Source organism: Mustela putorius, unplaced genomic scaffold (genome assembly GCF_011764305.1).
Source record: "Mustela putorius furo isolate JIRA1106 unplaced genomic scaffold, ASM1176430v1.1 tig00000589_pilon_pilon_pilon, whole genome shotgun sequence".
Lineage (NCBI taxonomy): Eukaryota > Metazoa > Chordata > Mammalia > Carnivora > Mustelidae > Mustela > Mustela putorius.
This window is the reverse complement of record NW_025421425.1, coordinates 282,752-302,313: the sequence shown is the minus strand read 5'-3', so window position 1 is coordinate 302,313 and position 19,562 is coordinate 282,752. Positions and strand designations below refer to the sequence as shown.

The window sequence follows — 19,562 nt, the reverse complement described above, 5'->3', positions numbered from 1 at the left end:
AATTAACAATCATGTCAGGTAAAAAAAAAAAATGGAGTAGGGAACTTAATTCCTACCAGCCGCTGTCCCCTATGATTATGTAGTTTCTCATAACTTTTTTGGCAGGAAGTTCTCAGACTGTCTTCCGTGTGATTTTGTGACACAAAGACGAGATAGAACTCTCAGTCCGCTGTCCTGTTTCCCCTGGGGTCCAGGTAGACCTCGGTCATTCATCCTTGCCCGAGTCCTCACCACAACCCTGCAGGCCATGGTCACCCCCCTACGTGGCGTCGGCATGCACGGTGGGCACGAGATGCCCAGACATTCCCTCCGTGTCATTCCGGGTGTCTCTGTGGGAGTGTTTTCTGGTTGAGATTCACACTTGAATCAGTAACCTGAGTCAACAGATTGCCCTCTGTAATGCAGGTCAGCCTCACCCCGTTAGCTGAAGGCTTTTGTGGAAGAGAAGGCTGACCTCGCCCCAGTGAGAGAGCATTCCCTCCTGCCTGACTGCCTCGGAACTCCAACCCTGGCTGCTTCTGGCTCTGCAGCACTTTCTGGCCTTCCGTCTCCAACTGGGCCATTCATGACTCAGATTTTGGATTTGCCAGCCTCCGTGATCGTGTGTGAGCCAATTCCTTGCAATAAACCTCTTGATTGGTATTATATTTATATACAATATTTATATCCTATTGGTTCTGTCTCTCTGGAGTACCCTGACTAATACAGCATGGAAGAAGACATCTCCTGCCATCCTTGGGGAGACCCGCACAGCTGACAAATGACGGATCTCCCACATACAGTAGTGAATAAGACTTGAAAAAGAAATTATGTAATAAGACTTGAAAAAGAAATTATGATTATGTATGGACATATGTCACATAAGCAGCATAGATCATGTGTAATTAAATTGAAGAAATACCAGGTAATTACTTTCTGCTTGTGAGTTGTACCTGCTTTGAGGTTTTCCTGTTTCTCTACTGAGGGTTCAAGGGCTGATGACGTAAGAGTCCATGTGGCAGTGGCCAGGCTCAGGTGGGCTTTGGTGTAGGGTAACCCATGGAGGAACTGAGGCTCCTCTCCTCTTGTCGATCTCTGGGACCTGGGTCAACCTCTCCAAACCTCCCTCACCCCTGGCATCAGTCAAAGGGGGTCACAGTGCCCATCTTATAAGCTGTCCTGGTCACTACATCCCCTGGTCTGATACAGGGGAGGCACTTGAGAGTTTTAGTACTAGCTGCAGAGTGACAAGGGAGGGGACGGAGCTGGAGAGGTAGAGAAAAGGCGCAGAAAATGTAGGTTGGTGAATTAGCATTAACAGAGTGAAAGATCCAAGGGCAAAGGGAACTTGGAGGCAGAGTGACAAGTCTTGGTGCTAGAAGGACTTAGGGCCTCAGAGAACTCTCCAGAAAGGCTGAGCCTCCATTCGGGGTTCTTTCCTCTCTACTAAACCAGCTGGGCAGCAAGCATGTGAGCTCCCCAGCTAAAAGGAGGTCACCAGTTCCTGAGCATGTAGTAAGCTGGGAGCTGCCACTTTCCTGCTTGCCCAGAACTGATTCTAAGAAATGAAGTTGTCCCTTTCTGAGCCTGTGACAGCTCTATTAGCAAAACTGAAGGGACTGAGGGGAGCAGATGTTTATAAATAATGCTGGCTACCACGAACTTTAAACCCCTCTTCTCCCCTATATAGACTGTACTGACGCCATCCTCCCCAAGGAAAGTGGCACAACACAGCCAACGTTCTCAGATGCGCGGGAAGAGTTTGACATTTTCGTGTTGCTTCATGAACCTTCTGGACATTTGTAATTCCAGAGGCCTGAGGAAGCAGCTGTAACCACCCCTTCCACCCTCGCCCGTTACCCCCGAACTAAGAGTAAAACGTTAGCTCCCAGGTCAGGGTCTGGTAGCAGCTTCAGCAGCACAGCCAATCCGAACGCAGGTCTTGTGTGCCCAGGTAAGGGACCAGAAGTCCCAAACACGCAGAGCCGGCCCACGTCCCCATCACTGATGGAGAGAGGATGTAGGATCCTCTTTATGCAATTCGGGGCCTGGCTGGGTTTTCAGTTAATCACACAGAAGATACAGGCAAGCCAGCCTTTTCTGGGACTCCTCACATTAATGCATTTGAACACTGGTTTAGGGGCAGAAATGCTCTAGACCACTCGTCTCCCACATCTGCAGGCTTCGTGAGGACGAGCGGTGGGAGAGGTGGGGACCCGGAGGAAGAAAGACAAGGTAAGATAAGGCAAGTAGTTGCCGGACCGGACCTAAATGCGCCTTGGAAATAATAAGGCACGTCCAGCCCATACAACGGACTTGTGCGCCAGCACACAAATACCTTTTCCCCTCCCGACCTGCTGTCTCAACGAAGAAGGGCCGTGCTGCCCGTTCATGGATGGCATTTAGGTTTTTCAAAACCTTCTCTTATTCATCCAGCCAAAAAGGATGGCTGGTTCCTGTAGGAGCCCTTCTCTCCTGTGCGGGCCGTGCATGGGCGAGTGCCAGACGGTTCCTGCAGTCTGAAAGAGAAATCTGTCCATCCACAGATGCATTCCTGGGTTACCTGCTCCTTGTGCACTTGTGGAAGACGCAGGGAGGAAGGGGAGTGTGCTGTGTAGACAGAGCATCCAGATTCCGTGGGAAAAAAATCCCAGGATTTAGACGAGGCAATTGTGTTGATGATCACAGTTGGTTTCTAGAACTTTTGAAACAAGGTACTACAAGCTGGGTGGCTCAAAACAACGGAAGTTTATCATTTCACAGTTCTGGAAGCCGATGTCTGACATCAAGGCGCTGGCAGGACAGCGCTCCCTCTGAAACTTGGAGGGACATCCTTCCTTGCTTCGTTATGGTTCTGGTGGTTGGCCCCAATCCATGGTGTCTTTGGCTTGCCACAACATCATCTCAGTCTCTGCCTCCATCATCAAAGGGCATTCTCTCAACACGGCCATCTTTTTATGAGAACATTGGCCCTGTTGGGTTAGGGCCCCCACTACACTAGTAGGACTTCCTCTCAAACAAATCCATCTGCAACTACCCTATTCCAAGTAAGGCCACACTGTGAGGTCGGGGGTTAGGACTTCACCGTGTCTTCTTTTGGGAGAGACAATTCAATCTATAATAATCGTGTTGGTCATTCAGATAAAAATGGCAGCTAGTAGGGTGTGAGGCCTCCTTCTCTCTCTTAGGTTTTAAGGTTGACATCCATCCTGGACTTTCTGCTTGTCTGGTTGTGCCATCTCTGAGTGATGAAGTAGGGGACACAGCACTAACTGGGAAAGTCTCTAACTCAGTGACCAGTTCTAGCCAAAATGTGACGGAATATGCTTTCTTTCATACCTCAAAATTGGGCTCTGGAGACTCAGATGCCCAAACAAGCCTGCAGCCACACACGAGTTTACAGTGGGTCCTCATCCCGAGGCTGCTAAGGGAGCAATCATTCTGGCCCTCAAGTTTTGAGAGTATAAAAGATCAAAGAAACCTAAAAAATTAGATGAGTAATATGGAGGAATTGCCCAGTGGATCAGTCTCTAACCTAAAGGCAAATGATTCAGTCATGGTAACAGATGACATTTTTTATTCTCAGGAGAGAAAGCAGTCCAGGCATGGAAACACAAACATGATCTTACTATTTAAAATCTATGTTTTCCTAGATGAAATAGGCCTCTCTTATTTTTAAGAAGTTCCTAAAGAAACTCAGTATTATATGGTAACTCTTTTGTTTGTTTGTTTGTTTCAAGTTTTTGTTTAAATTCCAGTTAGTTAACATACAGCGTCATACTGGTTTCAGGAGTAGAATTCGGTGATTCCTCACTTCCATACCACGCCCAGTGCTCATCACAGCAAGTGCCCTTAATCCCCATCACACATGAAGCCCACTCCTGCCCACCTCCTTCCAGAAACCCTCAGTTAAGAGTCTCTCATGGTTTGCGTACCACTCTGATTTTATCTTATTTTATTTTTCCTTCCCTTTCTCTATACTCACCTGTTTTGTTTCTTAAGTTCCACATAGGAGTGAAATCATATGGTATTTGTCTTTCTCTGAACTGACTTATTTCACTTAGCATTATACACTCTAGCTCCACTCATGTTGTTGTAAGTGGCAATTTCCTTTTTATGGCTGAGTAATATTTCATTGTGCATATATATATATACACACACATACACATATATATGTGTGTGTATAAATATAAATACAAATATATATATGTGTGTGTGTACACACACACACACACACACACACACACACACACACACAAACTTCTTTATCCATTCAACAGTTGATAGACCTTTGGGATCTTTCCATAATTTGGCTATTGTTGGTAGTGCTACCATAAATATCAGGGGGCACGTACCCCTTTGAATCTCTATTTTTGTAGTACAATTGCTGGGTCCTAGGGTAGCTCTATTTTTAACTTTTTGAGGAACCTTCGTGCTGTTCTCCAGAGTGGCTGCACTGGCTTGTGTTCCCATCAAAAAGGCAAGAGGTTTCCCCTTACTCTGCATCCTCGTCAATATCTGTTGTTTCCTCAATTGTTAATTTTACCCATTCTGATGGGTGTGAAGTGGTATTTCATCACTGTTTTTAATTCTATTTCCCTGATGATGAGTGATGTTGAGCGTCTTTTCATGGGTCTGTTGACCATCTGCATGTTTCTTTGGAGAAATGTCTACTCATGCCTTTTGCCCATTTCTTAATGGGATTATTTGGTTTTTGGGTGTTGAGTTAGATAAATTCTTTATAGATTTTGAATACTAACCTTTTTCAGGTATATCATTTGTAAATATCTTCTCCCAATCTGTAGACGGCCTTTTAGTTTTGCTGGTTGTTTTGTTTTGCTGTGCAGAAGCTTTTCATCTTGATGGGGTCCTGATGGTTCATATTTGCTTTTGTTTCCCTTCTCTCCGGAGATGTGTCCGGTAAGAAGTTGCTGCAGCCAAGGTTAGAGAGGTTGCTACCTGTGTTCTCCTCTAGGATACTGATGGTTTCCTGTCTCACATTTAGGTCTTTCATCCATTGGGGATTCTTTTTGAGACACCTTCCGTACATGTTCCAGAGTGGCTGCACCAGCTTGCATTCCCACCAACAGTGTAAGAGGCTCCCCTTTCTCCACATCCTCGCCAACACCTGCTGTTTTCTTGTTTGTTTTTATCCATCCAGCCCATCTTGCCTTTTGGGTAGAGAATTCTACTTCCATTGAGAGTAACACTGATTGGCGAGGACTTACGAATGCCCTGTTATTAATAGTTCCCTGGCTGTTCTTCAGCTCCTCTGTTCCCGTCTTTTTTAGGTTTTGTGTTCCTTGAAGTTTTTCATTGCTTTCTTCAACTTGACAGAGCAGTTACACCTTCGAGTTAATTGAGTCTGGGAAGGAAGTGCCCGCAAGCTTCCTGGGTCGGCCGTACCCCCTGCTCTATGCCTCTTGCTCCCTCTTGTGGTGGACTTCTTTTCTTTTCTTTCTTTTTAATTATGTTCCGTTATGCACTGTACAGTACATCGGTAGTTTTTGATGTTGAATGTTTCATGTAGTGTTCAATGACTCATTAGTTACGCATAACACCCCACGCTCATCACAACACGTGCCCTCCTTAATACCCGTCACCCTGTTACCCCTCCCCTTTGAAACTCTTAATTTGTTTCCCAGGGTCCATAGTCTCTCATGGCTCGTCTCCCTCTCTGATTTCTCCCCTTCAGATTTCCCTCCCTTCCCCTGTGGTCCTCCGTGTTATTCCTTATGTTCCACATATGAGTGGAACCATATGATAATTGTCTTTCTCTGCTTGATTTACTTCACTCAGCATAATCCCTCCAGTCCTGTCCATGTCAATGCAAATGGCCTTTCTGATAGCTGAGTAACATTCCATGCATCTGTACCTTTGGGGTAAATATCTAGTAGTGCAATTGCAGGGTCACAGGGTAGTTCTATTTTTAAGTTCTTGAGGAACCTCCATACTGTTTTCCAGAGTGGTTGTACCAGCTTGCATTCCCACCAACAGTGTAGGAGGGTTCCCTTTTCTCCGCATCCCCACCAACATCTGTCCTTTCCTGACTTGTTAATTTTAGCCATTCTGACTGGTGTGAGGTGGTTTCTCATTGAGGTTTTGATTTGTATTTCCCTGATGCCAAGCGATGTCGAACAATTTCTCATGTATCTGATAGCCATTTGTATGTCTTCATTAGAGAAGTGTCTGTTCATGTCTTCCGCCCATTTTTTGACATGATTATCTGTTTCGTGTGTGTTGAGTTTGAGGAGTTCTTTGTAGATCCTGGAATCAGCCCTTTGTACTGCCATTTGTGAATATCTTCTCCCATTCCGTGGGTTGCCGCTTTGTTTTGTTGACTTGTTTCCTTTGCTGTGCAGAAGCTTTTGATCTTGATGAAGTCCCAAAAGTTCATTTTTGCTTTTGTTTCTTTTGCCTTTGGGGACATGTCTTGAAAGAAGTTGCTGTGGCTGATGTCGAAGAGGTTACTGCCTATGTTCTCCTCTAGGATTTTGATAGATTCCTGCCTCACATGGACGTCTTTCATCCATTTGGAGTTTGCCTTTGTGTATGGTGTAAGGGAATGGTCAAGTTTAATTTTTTTGTAGGTAGGTATCCAATTTTCCCAGCACCACTTATTGAAGAGGCTTGTCTTTTTTTCATTGGGTATTTTTTCCTGATTTGTCAAAGATTAGTTGACCATAGAGTTGAGGGTCCATATCTGGGATCTCTATTCTGTTCCACTGGTCTATGTGTCTGTTTTAGTAACAATACCGTGCTGTCTTGGTGATCACAGCTCTGTAATATAGCCTGAGGTCAGACACTGTGATGCCTCCAGCTCTGTTTTTCTTTTTTATCATTCCCTTGGCAATTCAGGGTCTTTCTGGTTCTAGCTCTTGTTCTAGCTCTTTGAAAAATGCCACTGGTATTTTAATAGGAATGGCACTGAAAGTGTAAATTGCTCTGGGCAGGATAGACATTTTAACAATGTTTATCCTTCTGATCCATGAGCATGGAATGGTCTTCCATCTTTTTGTGTCTTCTTCAATTTCTTTCACGAGTGTTCTGTAGTTTCCAGAGTATAGATCCTTTACCTCTTTGGTTAGGTTTATTCTTAGGTATCATATGGTTTTTGTTGCTACTGTAAACGAAATCTTGTGGCAGAGTTCTTACATTTTCACACCTCCTCTCCATCGGGCAGGGCACCAGGCAGAGTACTGACAGCCTCCTTTTGTTTTCCCAAACAAAACTTGCTAAAGTCTGTGGTCTGTCTCTCCCTGGCCCAAGATTTGAGCCGGCTTTCTGTGTGTGCTCACCAGCCATCTGCCAAAGCGTGGGAGCGTGGGCAGGGAGCCGGCCACGGGGTCGGGGTGCGGGAGGTGCGGGGATCTGTGGGCGAGGTGTTCCTAGAGTCTCCTGGGCGGGCTTCTCAAAGGAGGCCATGATGCAGTTAGGATCCGGGTCCCTGAGTCCCTACCTGCTCCTGGCTAGCCGCTCCTTGCCCCCGTCACGCAGCTCAGGACTCAGCACTGTGGATGAAGCCAAAGGGGAGTCCCTCTGGCAGCGTCCTTCATGGCTGCTTGTTTGCATGGGAGATCTCCCTTGGGCCTCAGCTGTGCCCTCCTGGGGAAATGGGGGTGTGGGAGAGTCAAGCCGTTCCTCTTACCCACTTTAGTGTGATCAAACAATGTGCTGGAACCCCTGCTCTGGAAACCTGGACTTGCACCACAGCTTTCCAAGGCTCTGTCTGTGGGTCACTGCCCAAGTGTTTTCTAGGGGCTCCTGGACCACAGCCGAGAGGGGATAGCACTGGTTCACAGCTGCTGTAGGACCCACAGCCGAGAGCCCGTAAGCCCATTATCTGACCCTTGAGTGCAGGAGATGCCTCTCGGGCCCTGCGGCATAAGCTGCTGGATCCCCCAGCTCCTGCAGCAGCACTTTTGTCCCCGGACAGATGCCAAACAACTGTGACTAAGGTTGGCGCTGGCAGTGGGGAGGGGTTGCAGCAAAGACAAGAGAAACATCACATTCTCTCATGATGGTGAAGTCACTTCCTTCCTGTGCTTCCGAATCCCCAGAGATCTCGAAGCTCTTCCCAGCATCAGTCAGCTCTGGGCTCTCTAACACACGCCAGGCCCACAGGCTCATCCTGTCCTAGGTGTGCAAGATGAGCGTATGCACGACATGCTGACACATCTGTGGGCCGCCTGTGGAAACCCGATTTTCTTATGGAGACTTTCTGTGATCTTCCTCCTCCTCCTCTTCTTCTTTTTGTTTTTAAAGATTTACTTACTTGAGAGAGAGAGAGTGCATGAGTGGGGGAAGGGCAGAGGGAGAATCAGCAGACTCCACAGCACGGAGCACAGCAGCACGGAGCCTGATGCAGGGGTTCCATCTCTCGACCCTGAGATTGTGACCTGAGCTGAAATCAAGAGTCAGATGCTTAACTGATGGAGCCACCAAGCACCCCTGTGATCTTCTTGACAACAAAGACTACACTTTCTTCATGCCATGCTGTACTCTGGCTCCAGCCCTCAGGCAAGGCATACAAAGGGTGTTCAACAGAAGTGTGTCATAAAAGCAAATGAATGAGTAGACAAATAATCATGTTGGTTTGAAACCTGAGGGGCTTCCTTCCTAGACACTCTTTCCTTTCCTGGCTGGACAGAGATCCACCAGAATCCTACGCAGTCTTCCAGAGAGGATGGTCCGATGTCACCCAAGGACGGACGGCCCAGAGCCTCGTGCTTTCACAGAGCATCCTTCATAACGGCGAAGCAAGACATGCTGGGCTGGAACAGATGAGCACAAGGACGGACAAGCTCACTCTGAGCAATGAGCTCTGCAGGCAGCTGCGGGTCCGGAGAGAAGACAAGGCTGGGGCTGGGCGGTAGTGCTGGCCTCTGCTAAGGCTGTAGTTACATACCTGTGAGTATGGTCGTGGTTTCGTTCTGCAGAGGTGATTTCAGCTGGGAAACAGCTGGTCTCGGGTGCAGTAAGGAGCAGGGCTGGGCACGGCTTTGGCCTTGGAGATGGAGGAGGTGAGGATAAGACATATGTGTTCTGCACAGTCCATGGGCAGACGCTGTGAAAGCTCCTGTCTCCCCGCATCCTAAAACCAAACTAACCCAAACCACACAGCCTAAAACCCGAGTAGAATTCTCACAGCAGAATTCTGAGTTGAAATTACCAAGGAGCTCACTCATGGTTGCTTTTTTAATAGAAAAAAAGAAAGCTTGGTGGAACTTGAGTAGCCCTGGGATGACTGGCTCTTTTGTTAATTTGGCAGCTTGGACGACCCTCCTCCTTCTCCGACCTCCCAGGCGGCGGCTGGAGGGGGTCAGCCCCCCAGAAGCGTGTGTGCCTTACGTGCTGGAGCCGGTCCGGGGAGCAGGAGTCGGGCAGGACAGGGAAGCTGAGGTATTGGGTCTGAAAGTAATTGCAAAACTTTTCAACATTAACTAGGATACACGATGGGTTAGAATGTCAATTTGGAACACCTCTCTACTTCCTGGATGGCAGGTGTGGTTACAGACCCTGTGGGTATCAGAGTGGTACCTGCTCTGTCCTTTAACTTAAAAAGAGGAGACTCTAGAGGCATTTTGGGTGCTTTGGGATACCCCAAGGACCCCCCTCCCAGTGGCAGACACACGAGGCTCCCCTGTCCGCTTGTCCCGATTCACTCTGCAGTTCTTCCGCCGGACTCTCAGTGAGCATCTCACTGGCGGATCCCAAGCCAGGACGCTGTCCAAATGTGTCGCGAAATCTCGAATTCTGTGTCTTGAATGAGACGCAGGAGAAACAGAGGGAGCACGATGGAGCTGCGTCCTTCCCGGCTCGCAGTGATGCATATTTGAGCGTCTCCATCACCGTTGTTGACCCGGAGCTTTAAGGCAGTTAGAATCACACAGACATTTCCACCAGCGACCCTCCAGAGCTCCTGACGAGGCTGGACCCTGGGTGTCGTGGCTCACGGACACGCCTCAGTTAGATGCTGTCTGCGGAGGACTTGTCTTCTTCCACAAAGTGCTCAGACACCACTGGTGAGCCCACGGGGCCCCTTGTCAGTCCCTCTGCTCGAGCCCTCCCACCCCCACACCTCCTCCAAAGCAAAGGCACGTTTCCCACACCCAGGTGAGTTAGCATCATTCTGGGTCCATGTGAAACGTAACACGCATCCCTTGAGACTTTTTAGTTCTGTAAGGTAAAAACTCACAGGAAGGATCCGACAGCGTCTTGTGGACTCTGTGGCAAGCCTCTGACATGGGAAGGGACAGTGTCTTTGAAACACAACCAGCTTCCAGCAATAGCAACGCTCACGACCATCACCGTCACTGGGAAGGGCACCGGGGCTCCAGGGCCATATTGGCTGAGGGCTTTGGGAGATAGTGGCATAGGTTGGAACCAGAATGGCTATTAAATGGTTCAGTAAAGCATCCTGTACTCACAGAAAGATGGAGGATGTTATAAATGCCAAAGAAGGAAGGAATAGCTTGTTCTGGACCTTCTAAACACCAGAAACCTCGGAGCATCCTTCACCATGAAGACTGAACCGGAATCTCATAAACACAGTTGGTGATAGGTATGGGGGCATCACCGGCCTCCATTTAATGAATGCTTTATGGCACACCTTCTCAAAGCAGTCTTTTGATCTCCCTTAGAATATGCTTTCCATATTCGTCAATCTGTTAGAGTATCCTTGATGTCTTTTTCTGAATTCATTGATCTGGAGTTTTTCTAGTGCATACTTCTCCTGTTTTCTTTGCTAATCCTGTTGGCAAAAACTGCCCTGGGGCGCCTGGTTGGCTCAGTGGGTTAGAGCCTCTGCCTTCGGCTCAGGTCATGATCCCAGGATCCTGGGATCGAGCCCCGCATTGGGCTCTCTGCTCGGCAGGGAGCCTGCTTCTCCATCTCTCTCTGCCTACCTCTCTGCCTACTTGTGATCTCTGTCAAATAAATAAATAAAATTTTTAAACAAACAAACAAACTGCCATGTTGGGTTGTTCTGTCCTGCTGGCCAGTCCATGATCAATGTCATGTGCGGTTGGTTCTGAAAGGTCCCTGAAGCATAGGTCACGGTGAACTCCCATATAGGAAAACACCACCATCCAACTGTGTATTCAGAAGATGGCCTGGCACTGCCTCATGAGCAGAGACGCCCTCTCGGACCTCGCCCTTGAACTATAAGACTACAAACAAAGTGGATGCTTTCCAGCTGTCCCTGGAAAGACACATCGTCAATGAGCTTCTGTCTTCAGGGAAGAAGATGACGTGAGACTTCGTTACAGCCAGTCCTGGGGCCCTTCTGACTATTTGGGAGTGCACCTGCTCTCAGTCATGTATCCAACAGATGTTTATCGAACACCTCCTTACTTCCTGGATGGTAGGTGTGGTTACAGACCCCGTGGGTATCAGAGTGGTACCTGGTTTAGAACTGCTCTGTCCTCAATTTGAGACTATCTAGTATCGCATCGCAGAAAAGGAGACGGCAGACAACGCAGCCCAGGCCATCCACTGCAGGGACATTCTCTGTCTCTGCAGGGCGAGAAGGCTGCTAGGTCCTCAGCAGAAACTTGAGGTGGATCGGCTGGTGGTGCCTGGGGCCGACATGGGCGTCAGTCCAGAGGCCATGGTAGGCACCAAGGATACTCACTGCTGCAGCCAAGCGCACACTCCGGAAAGAAGACCAGGATAAGAACCAGGAAGCCAGGAGTAGAAACGGAGGGCAAGGATGCAAAGACCAGAAATAAGTCGAAAAGAGACAGGACCAAGCTCATCCTCAGTGACACAGATGAGCTCAGTCAGGAAGCGATATGCTGCTTGGCGCTCCTGGGAGCCCCTCCCTGAAGGGGGCCTCTGGCTGTGGGATTTAGGGATGTCCCATCTCAAGGCACTGACCCAAATCAAGGGGCTTTTGTTTTTCTAAGGATCCTAGCAGAAAGAGTTGTGTCAGCATCGACACGGGGCAAAGGATGGGGAAAGCCTTAGCAGGTGTTGGGTGGGAAAAATATCTTGACATTGACATTGAGTTCCAGAGTTCCATCAGACACACACTGAGGCTGGAGAAATCAGGAGGGAGGTGCAAACTCCTGCCCTGAAGAGTCTCTCATTTGGGTATTCAACGGACTTTGAGAAGATGTGTTAATTTCAAGGTGTTCTGTTTCTCTGCCGGTAATGGTCATCGTTCGGTGGAGGAATGCTTCTTCATCCTGGGGGTCCTGTGGCAGCTCACATAGGAAGTGGGTGTGGAAATGCCAGGACCTTGCTGAGAGGAGGAGGCTGGGGAGACAGGTGCACCCCTCCTCCTGGCAGGATGCTGGCTTCTGTGGGAGTGAAGGCAGGTCCCCGAGGCCTCTTGGGTCAGCCCTCTCGAGCTGTAAGTTTCTTAGAAAGACAAAACTAGGAGAAGACTCACAAAAGATCTTGGAGGAAATGAAAGGACTCTGAAAGTTAACACCCCTTTTCTTCTTCAACCAAGGAATGACTCTGCTGCTGCTCAGTTCTAAACAGAGATCGTGTGTCTGTCTCAGGTCCCCAGAAGTCATTCTCTCTCCACCAGAAACTCGCTGATCGAATTTCCTCTTTTTCTTTGGATGTGTAGCATAGTCAGGGGCTTCAAATTCAATAAAGGGAAATTCAGCAGCATCGTCGCTGTGCATAAAAATCAGTAACACGACATTTACAGAGGGACTGGATACAGGTTCTTTGGGTACAGCAGAGAAACAGTAAAGCGTGTTTGCTTGGTGAACTGGAGAATTCGCTGGGAAATTAACTCCTGATTTCATTCTCATCCTTCTACGGAATCATAAACTTTCCTTAATACCATTATGCAACTCCACTCCTCTCAGCTTGATTACAGATTATTAGGGCTTCCCGGTGTGGAGGATGATGGAAATTAAATTATGTGAGGAGAATGTGCTGCCGTGGTGTTTCTGAAAGTGCTCTTACTGGCACGGAACACGCACACAGTGAGGTTTTCACTGTACTTGACCCTGAGCCTCCAGTGGAAAAGTAAGTGGCCGTGCGTGGGGAACACAAGCCATCTGTTTGGAGCCACACATCTAGGGAAATATTTAAGGCATTTATTTTATGTTAAAAGAAATACAGATACTTTATGGAGGCTTATGCAACATGCTCATAGAAAAACCCCGAAGGGTGGTGGGTCCAGAAATAAACCTAGTGCATGATATAAAACGTTTTGCTATCAAGATGTGAGATGGAGAACATCATAAGGATTGCATTTTTTTCCAAGCAGAGGATAAATATTCACTGTAAGCTTGTGGAAGTAATTTGATGACAAGAAACCTTTTATAAAGCCGAGGAAGGGCTTGAGGACCCTTCCTCCAGTGTTCCCATCCTCAGGGCTGGCTGTGATCACAGTTGGATCTTCTCACCCCAGTCAGTCTCTTCATAGGAGAGAGAGTTTCCAGTTGATAAGACTCCCTCCACACAAGGGTTGTTTAGGAAATCTCCCAAAAGAAGTTCAATGCTGTAACTTGTGACTATATCCATTTACTTTTCTGGTATTTTCATGTATGTTGATTCATTTGTTTTGAGCTGGGAGGTAGGTGGGCACTTGGCCCCAGGGGGCACACCTGGCAGTGTCTGGAGACATTCTTTGTTGTCATGACTTGGGGGGTGGTTGTGTTGGTGTCAAGAGGTAGGGACAGGGATCTGCTACACATCGTATAATGCCTAGGATGGCCCTCCATCGGCCATCACAACAGGAACTCATTCAGTCCGAAGTATGAACAATGCCGAGGAAGAGAAACCCAACGTTATACTTATCAACACAAATCACCTCTCTAAACTACTTCCTATCCCCTACATGTACATGATGAAACCAACTCTACGTAATCTAGAACGAAGACATACACCAGCTCCCCGCACCACAGTTTTAACGAAACCCGCACGCAATGATGACCGATCACAAGGGTGTTGCTCGTAGGTGTTGACTCAACACACACTCACGTTCTCAACGTCCCAGGAAAGAACCAAGAAGAAGGAAGAGGACGCAGGTTACCTCTCGAATAAGACCTGGCTGTAGTCGTCCAGGACGTGGGCGTGAGTGTGCAGAAGGATGATGTTGTAGGCCACCAACGCCACCATCATGATCAACATCTTCAGCTCGTAGTTGACCCTCAGGAAGACCGAGCAGGAAATCAGTCCCAGGATGCAGCTGTAGATGAAGTACTGGAACAGGGAGAGAGATCGGGGCGTTACTCCGGGTCTCTGCAGAGAAAGGCTTCAGTGAGCAGCAAAACTGGGGGTTACCACCAAGTTCACTCGGCAGCTGATGAAAACGGCTGTGAAAGCAGATGCCCTTTTCTCTTTTCTGACCCAGCGGAAAATGCCCCAAAACTTCTGCCTTAGGAAGAACTACTCATTCCGTGTCTCGCTGACTCAGTGTAGCGTGTGCGCAGTAATTGTGCAGACTGCCGCCCGGAAACAATTTTTAACCATCTATATGTGAAGGCGTGTCCTTACAAGCAGACGTCCTTTACTTCTCGAAGATGAAAATACGACTCTGTACCCATTTATAGATTTAAAAAGTCATAGACCACAGAATCTCTTCTCGCCTCGCAATTCTTCATGTACTGAGAGGGTCGGAGTCATTACAGGTAGTTCAGTTAAAGCCACAAGCAAGCCCAGGCGTTTTATTACAAGAGAAACGGTGGGTCTACACCGGGAAGGATTTCACAAACTAACAAGGCTTTGGGCAGGGTGAGCCACGGATTCCCTGGAAGCAGACAGGCACCCCAGGGAGTGGGAAGAACCGGGTGGGAGGAGGAAAGCACACTCCATCCTGTGTGGCCCTGGGAAGCCGCGACTCACTCTTGACCACAGCGGACATCGTCGAGAAGGGACGGCCCTGAGCCATCCTCGCTTGGCTCGCTCATTCGTGGGGATTCTGTGAGTCAGGGACCTAACCTGGCTGTGACACGGTGTCTTCAGCTGTGACACTAGGGGAAGAATATCCTCCTTTTAAGTCACGGAACAGAGTGAGCAGAGCGTGGGGCCCAGAGCCCTGCCCGCCAGGAGGGACTTGCTCAATGAAAGGTCACCAGTCGCATGAAGCCTTTCTCTGCTGCACCAGTTTCTGTGGATGAGGGGTAGCTGCTGTCAGCATTCCAGAAGGGAAGCCACACGCAATAAAGTCTAATAATTTCAATAAAGCATAGACCCGACGGATGCTTGATAAACCCGGTCTTTAAAAGAAAGCCCGGCTTGTAAGGCACTCCATTTTCGTGCCGTTATATGGAGTAAACCATGCGCCAGCTGCTTATTTTTGTCACCTGCGCTCTTTTATTTCCCTGGCTAAGGCCACCCGCAGTGAGCCGTCTGGAAGGCTACTGCTATCAGCGCGTCCATCCTGGTCTGGGGAAGAAAGCAAGGCGAGGGGTGAGCCGCCCGGGGGGGACCAGGCCCTTCCTTCTCTGCGAGAGGCGCGCTCCGTGTCAGCACAGACCCCGCACTCGCGGGGACGGGCACCTTCATGTCAGCGAGACCAGCAATCCTCCTGGTCACCGGGCAACGGGTCACCCTTTCAGGGGTGAAGCTTCCGCAGTAAGACCGGGTTACCGGGTTACCGGTGACTGCACTGCAGGGGGCCCTGAGGGTTCTCAGCCTCCTTTCTTCGACCGGAGTTACCTCCCGGAGGCCAGTTCTCCCCAGGGCTGACGGCACTCACCCTGGAGCCGGGACGGGCAGGAGGACAGGAGGGGAAGACAGGGCTGGCCCAGCGGGAAGGCGGAATGAAGACACCGTGAGAGCAGGCAGCAACGGGGCCTCAGTCTCCCCCACAGCAGGAGGCGGGGGGCGGGGTCTGTGCTCTGAAGCCAGTCCTTATTGCCACGGATTTCAGCCACTGTTACCTTTGCTAAATGGCTAAGGAGCCACCTCAGACGGCAGGCGTGGGGGTTTACGACAGGACACGCACCAGGCCTGGGGGCGACCAGAGCACCTGGGGAGGTCCCCTGGGGCAGGGAACGGGCACAGCAGCCTGACAAGGAGGCTCGTCCCCACTGGATCCCCTGATACAGGCCTCGACTCCTCATGTCTTTTTTTAGTTCATTTTTCTGCTAACTCACTGTTATATTTTTCAAAAGTATCATTCCGTGACAGATTGGAGATAAAAAAAAAAAAAAAAAAAAAGAAAGAAAGAAACAAAGAAAGAAACAAAATGAAAACAAGACCTTCCCCACGAGGAGTCTGAGGGCCCTGGTTTGCAACCTGGAGGTCTTCCAGGGAGTAATCTGGAGCATTCTAGAACTGCTCCCTAAAAGCCATGAAATTGCCTTGGGAGCTGGTGGGGGGTGGCGGGGAGGCTCCGTTTCCGACAGGATGCTGCTACGGAAATAACGCTGAAAACCATAGAAATGAACATTACCGACAAGGGCAGCCTAATGGAAGGAGCAGGATTGGGAGCCGCCGTGTGTATCCGCGCGTGAGGGCTGGCAGCCGGGGGACGAGGGCTGTAGAGGTTTCCTTTCCCACCCGCCATGATATAGGTACCAATACCTACGCAAACATGCCTATGGTTTCACCTTTTAAAATTCACAGTCTTAGACTTTTACAAACGTTTTCACATTTCAGGAACACTTCCTAGAATATATACATTAATGGGAAGTAGCGTTTAGTCCATCCTTATTAAATAGCTTTCTGGAACAGTTGGAGGCCATGCACAAGGTGGTCTGGGACCAGATTCAAGTAGGCGTGCAGCCTGCAGACTGAGGGACGGGTGGACGAGGGGGACAGCTGAGAAGGCCAGGCCAGGGGTTCTGAAGATCAGCGTCTGCGCTGACAAGGCACCTGCCACGGGGCGCTCAGGTGGGCAAGAGTCCCGAGGGCAGGCTCCCAGACAGACTCCCTTAGGGTGGAAGGACTACTGAGCTATTTCTATATAATTCTGATATAATCGATGTATTAGTTAACGACTGTGTTATTTATTAACACTTAAAATTAACATTTAATATTCTTTTGGCTATTCGAGGTCTTTTCTGGTTCCATATAAATTTTAGGATTATTTGTTCCATTTCTTTGAAAAAGATGGATGGTACTTTGATAGGAATTGCATTAAATGGGTAGATTGCTTTACTCTTAATCTCACAAAACAAACTGAGGGTTGCTGGGGGGAGGGGGGTTGGGAGAAGGGGGGTGGGTTATGGACATTGGGGAGGGTATGTGCTTTGGTGAGTGCTGTGAAATGTGTAAACCTGGCGATTCACAGACCTGTACCCCTGGGGATAAAAATATATGTTTATAAAAAAAATAAAAATAAAATAAAATTAACATTTAATTAAAAGTAATATTTCATTACGAAAATCAGTTGTTACTATTAGTTCATCTTAAGGAAATTAACATTCGTTAATATGGTCATTAACATGCTTGATAAAGCTGATCGATGAAGTCAACTTGCATTTTAATGCCAAAGAAACCACCGCTATTTTCCTGGGTAATTTCCTTAAGTCTCTTTTGGCCTCTGCTCTCCCCTGGAAAACGAGGATTGCACGAACAGCCGCCTCCCAGGGCAGATTTTCAGGTGAAGTAATACAATGTCCGACATGGTACGAACGGCCTACAGGGCAAAAATCCTCTGTGGCTGACTTTGTTGGGCATTCGAAAACGACCTTTCCTCCTTCTATAGGAACGATACATCTGACGCTAAAAGTCAGGGACTATACGGGGACGTCTGGTGGCTCAGCCAGTGAAGCCTCTGCCTTCAGCTCAGGTCATGATCTCGGGGTCCTGGGATCGAGCCCCACACGGAGCCCCCCATGGGTCTCCCCCTGCCCTTCCCCTGCTCCTGCATGTGTATTCTCTGTCTCTCTCAAATATAATCTTTAAAAAACAATTTAGGGAATATATGAAGGACATATATGAAAATAAGGATTTCCTATAATCTCCAACAACCAACTTGAGCCACTATTGATTATTTTGGGTTTATCTTTCTAGCCTTTTTGTGTGTGTGTGTGTGCGCTATTTATTACTGGTATTAGTATTTTAGAAAATTGGCAACTTATTTTGTTATGATTTTAAGTGATGCTTCTCAATAGTTGACTGTGACTATATATTTTTATGTCATTAAATATTTTGTAACATCTTTTGTAATGGCTGTGTATAACTAAATAGTAGAATTTATTTAAACAATTAAATTTATTCTAACTTTTAGGTTGTTGGCTTCCTTTTACTTTCTTGTTTGGTTTGATGTTACATAAACACTTGGATGAACACCTTTGTAGCTCAGTGTTTGCTCCTGTGAGATTAATTTTTGAAATTAGTATTGCAGGATAAAAAGTATGTCTATTTTTATGCTTTTTGGTGGCTCTTACAGATTAACATTACGAAGAGTCCTATCACTTTATTATTTTTTAAAGACTTTATTTATTTATTTGAGAGGGAGAGAGAGCAAGCAAGAGCACAAGAACAGGGGGAGGGAGAAGCAGATCCCCGCAGAGCAGGGAGCCTGACGTGGGGCTCGATCCCAGGACCCCAGGATCATGACCTGAGCCGAAGGCAGAGGCTTCACTGGCTGAGTCCCCAATGCGCCCTGAGTCCTATCACTGTATACTTCATATCCCACCACGTTGTCAGCCTCAGATGACCCGCATGATGGGGTTTGCAGAGAAATAATGTCCAAGTCGTGCACATCCACAAGGGCTTTCCTATGTTCCCGCCCATCTCTGGAGGCAGAAGCCACAGTTTCCAGCATGTTAATAATGCAGTTTCTGTGCAGACACTACTGGGGCACGTGGGGCTTCCTCGGCAAACCTCATCATAACGCTCTTTCTGAGGACTCACTACCGGGACAACGGGGGCTTGTGGACAAAGACAGACCTGGATGTTCAAGAGTCTATTGTGCTTTTTCTCAGAATCTTTTAAGATTGGGTAAATGTTACTTTTCCCCACCTTGGGCTTCTAACAATTTGCTTCTTTTGAAAATAAGATGTCACAGGGACTTACCTCAATGAGACTCAGAGAGATGAACTTACGGCTTTTACTGATGCCAGCACAGTGGGCTGTTCCATCCGAAAACACTGGATGGATGGAGCCATATTTTAAAAAAATGGTTGGGGGCGCCTGAGTGGCTCAGTGGGTTAAAGCCTCTGCCTTTGGCTCAGGTCATGATCCCAGGGTTCTGGGATCGAGCCCCGAATCGGGCTCTCTGCTCAGCGGGGAGCCTGCTTCCCTCTCTCTCTGCCTGCCTCTCTGCCTACTTGTGATTTCTGTCAAATACATAAATAAAAATCTTAAAAAAAAATGCTTGGGGCAGTTATGCGCCCCTTTCTTATGAAAATGCACAGTCATTGTAAACCCTTGAAAATGCCCTGTGAACGCTGCCTGGGATGCTCTCTCCCTCCGTGGGCCTGTGTACCCCCATGTGCAAACCAGCGCCCCGCATTCAGGGAGGAAGGGCTGGACCGCAGTTCCTTTCTCCACAGAAGGCGGCTCCCAGTTGTCCACAGTGAGATCACAGCCAATAAACCTTTACCACGCATCCTGTCTCTCACTTTTCACATCGCTGAAACAGAAGGATGCCGTCTGACACTCACGGGGGCTTATGATAGTGCCTTAATGAGGACCAGGACCCCATGCACAAG

The 19,562-nt window shown here is 48.1% G+C and overlaps 1 protein-coding gene across 1 annotated transcript in view; it reads right to left on the bottom strand.

Moving 5' to 3' along the window:
* ADCY2 (adenylate cyclase 2) overlaps positions 1-19,562 on the bottom strand; it is a 293,953-nt gene that overhangs the window by 38,629 nt on the left and 235,762 nt on the right. Inside the window, exon 16 of the mRNA XM_045081990.1 lies at positions 13,985-14,154. Coding sequence (XP_044937925.1) covers positions 13,985-14,154 — 170 coding nt within the window. The remainder of the gene's footprint in view (positions 1-13,984; positions 14,155-19,562) is intronic.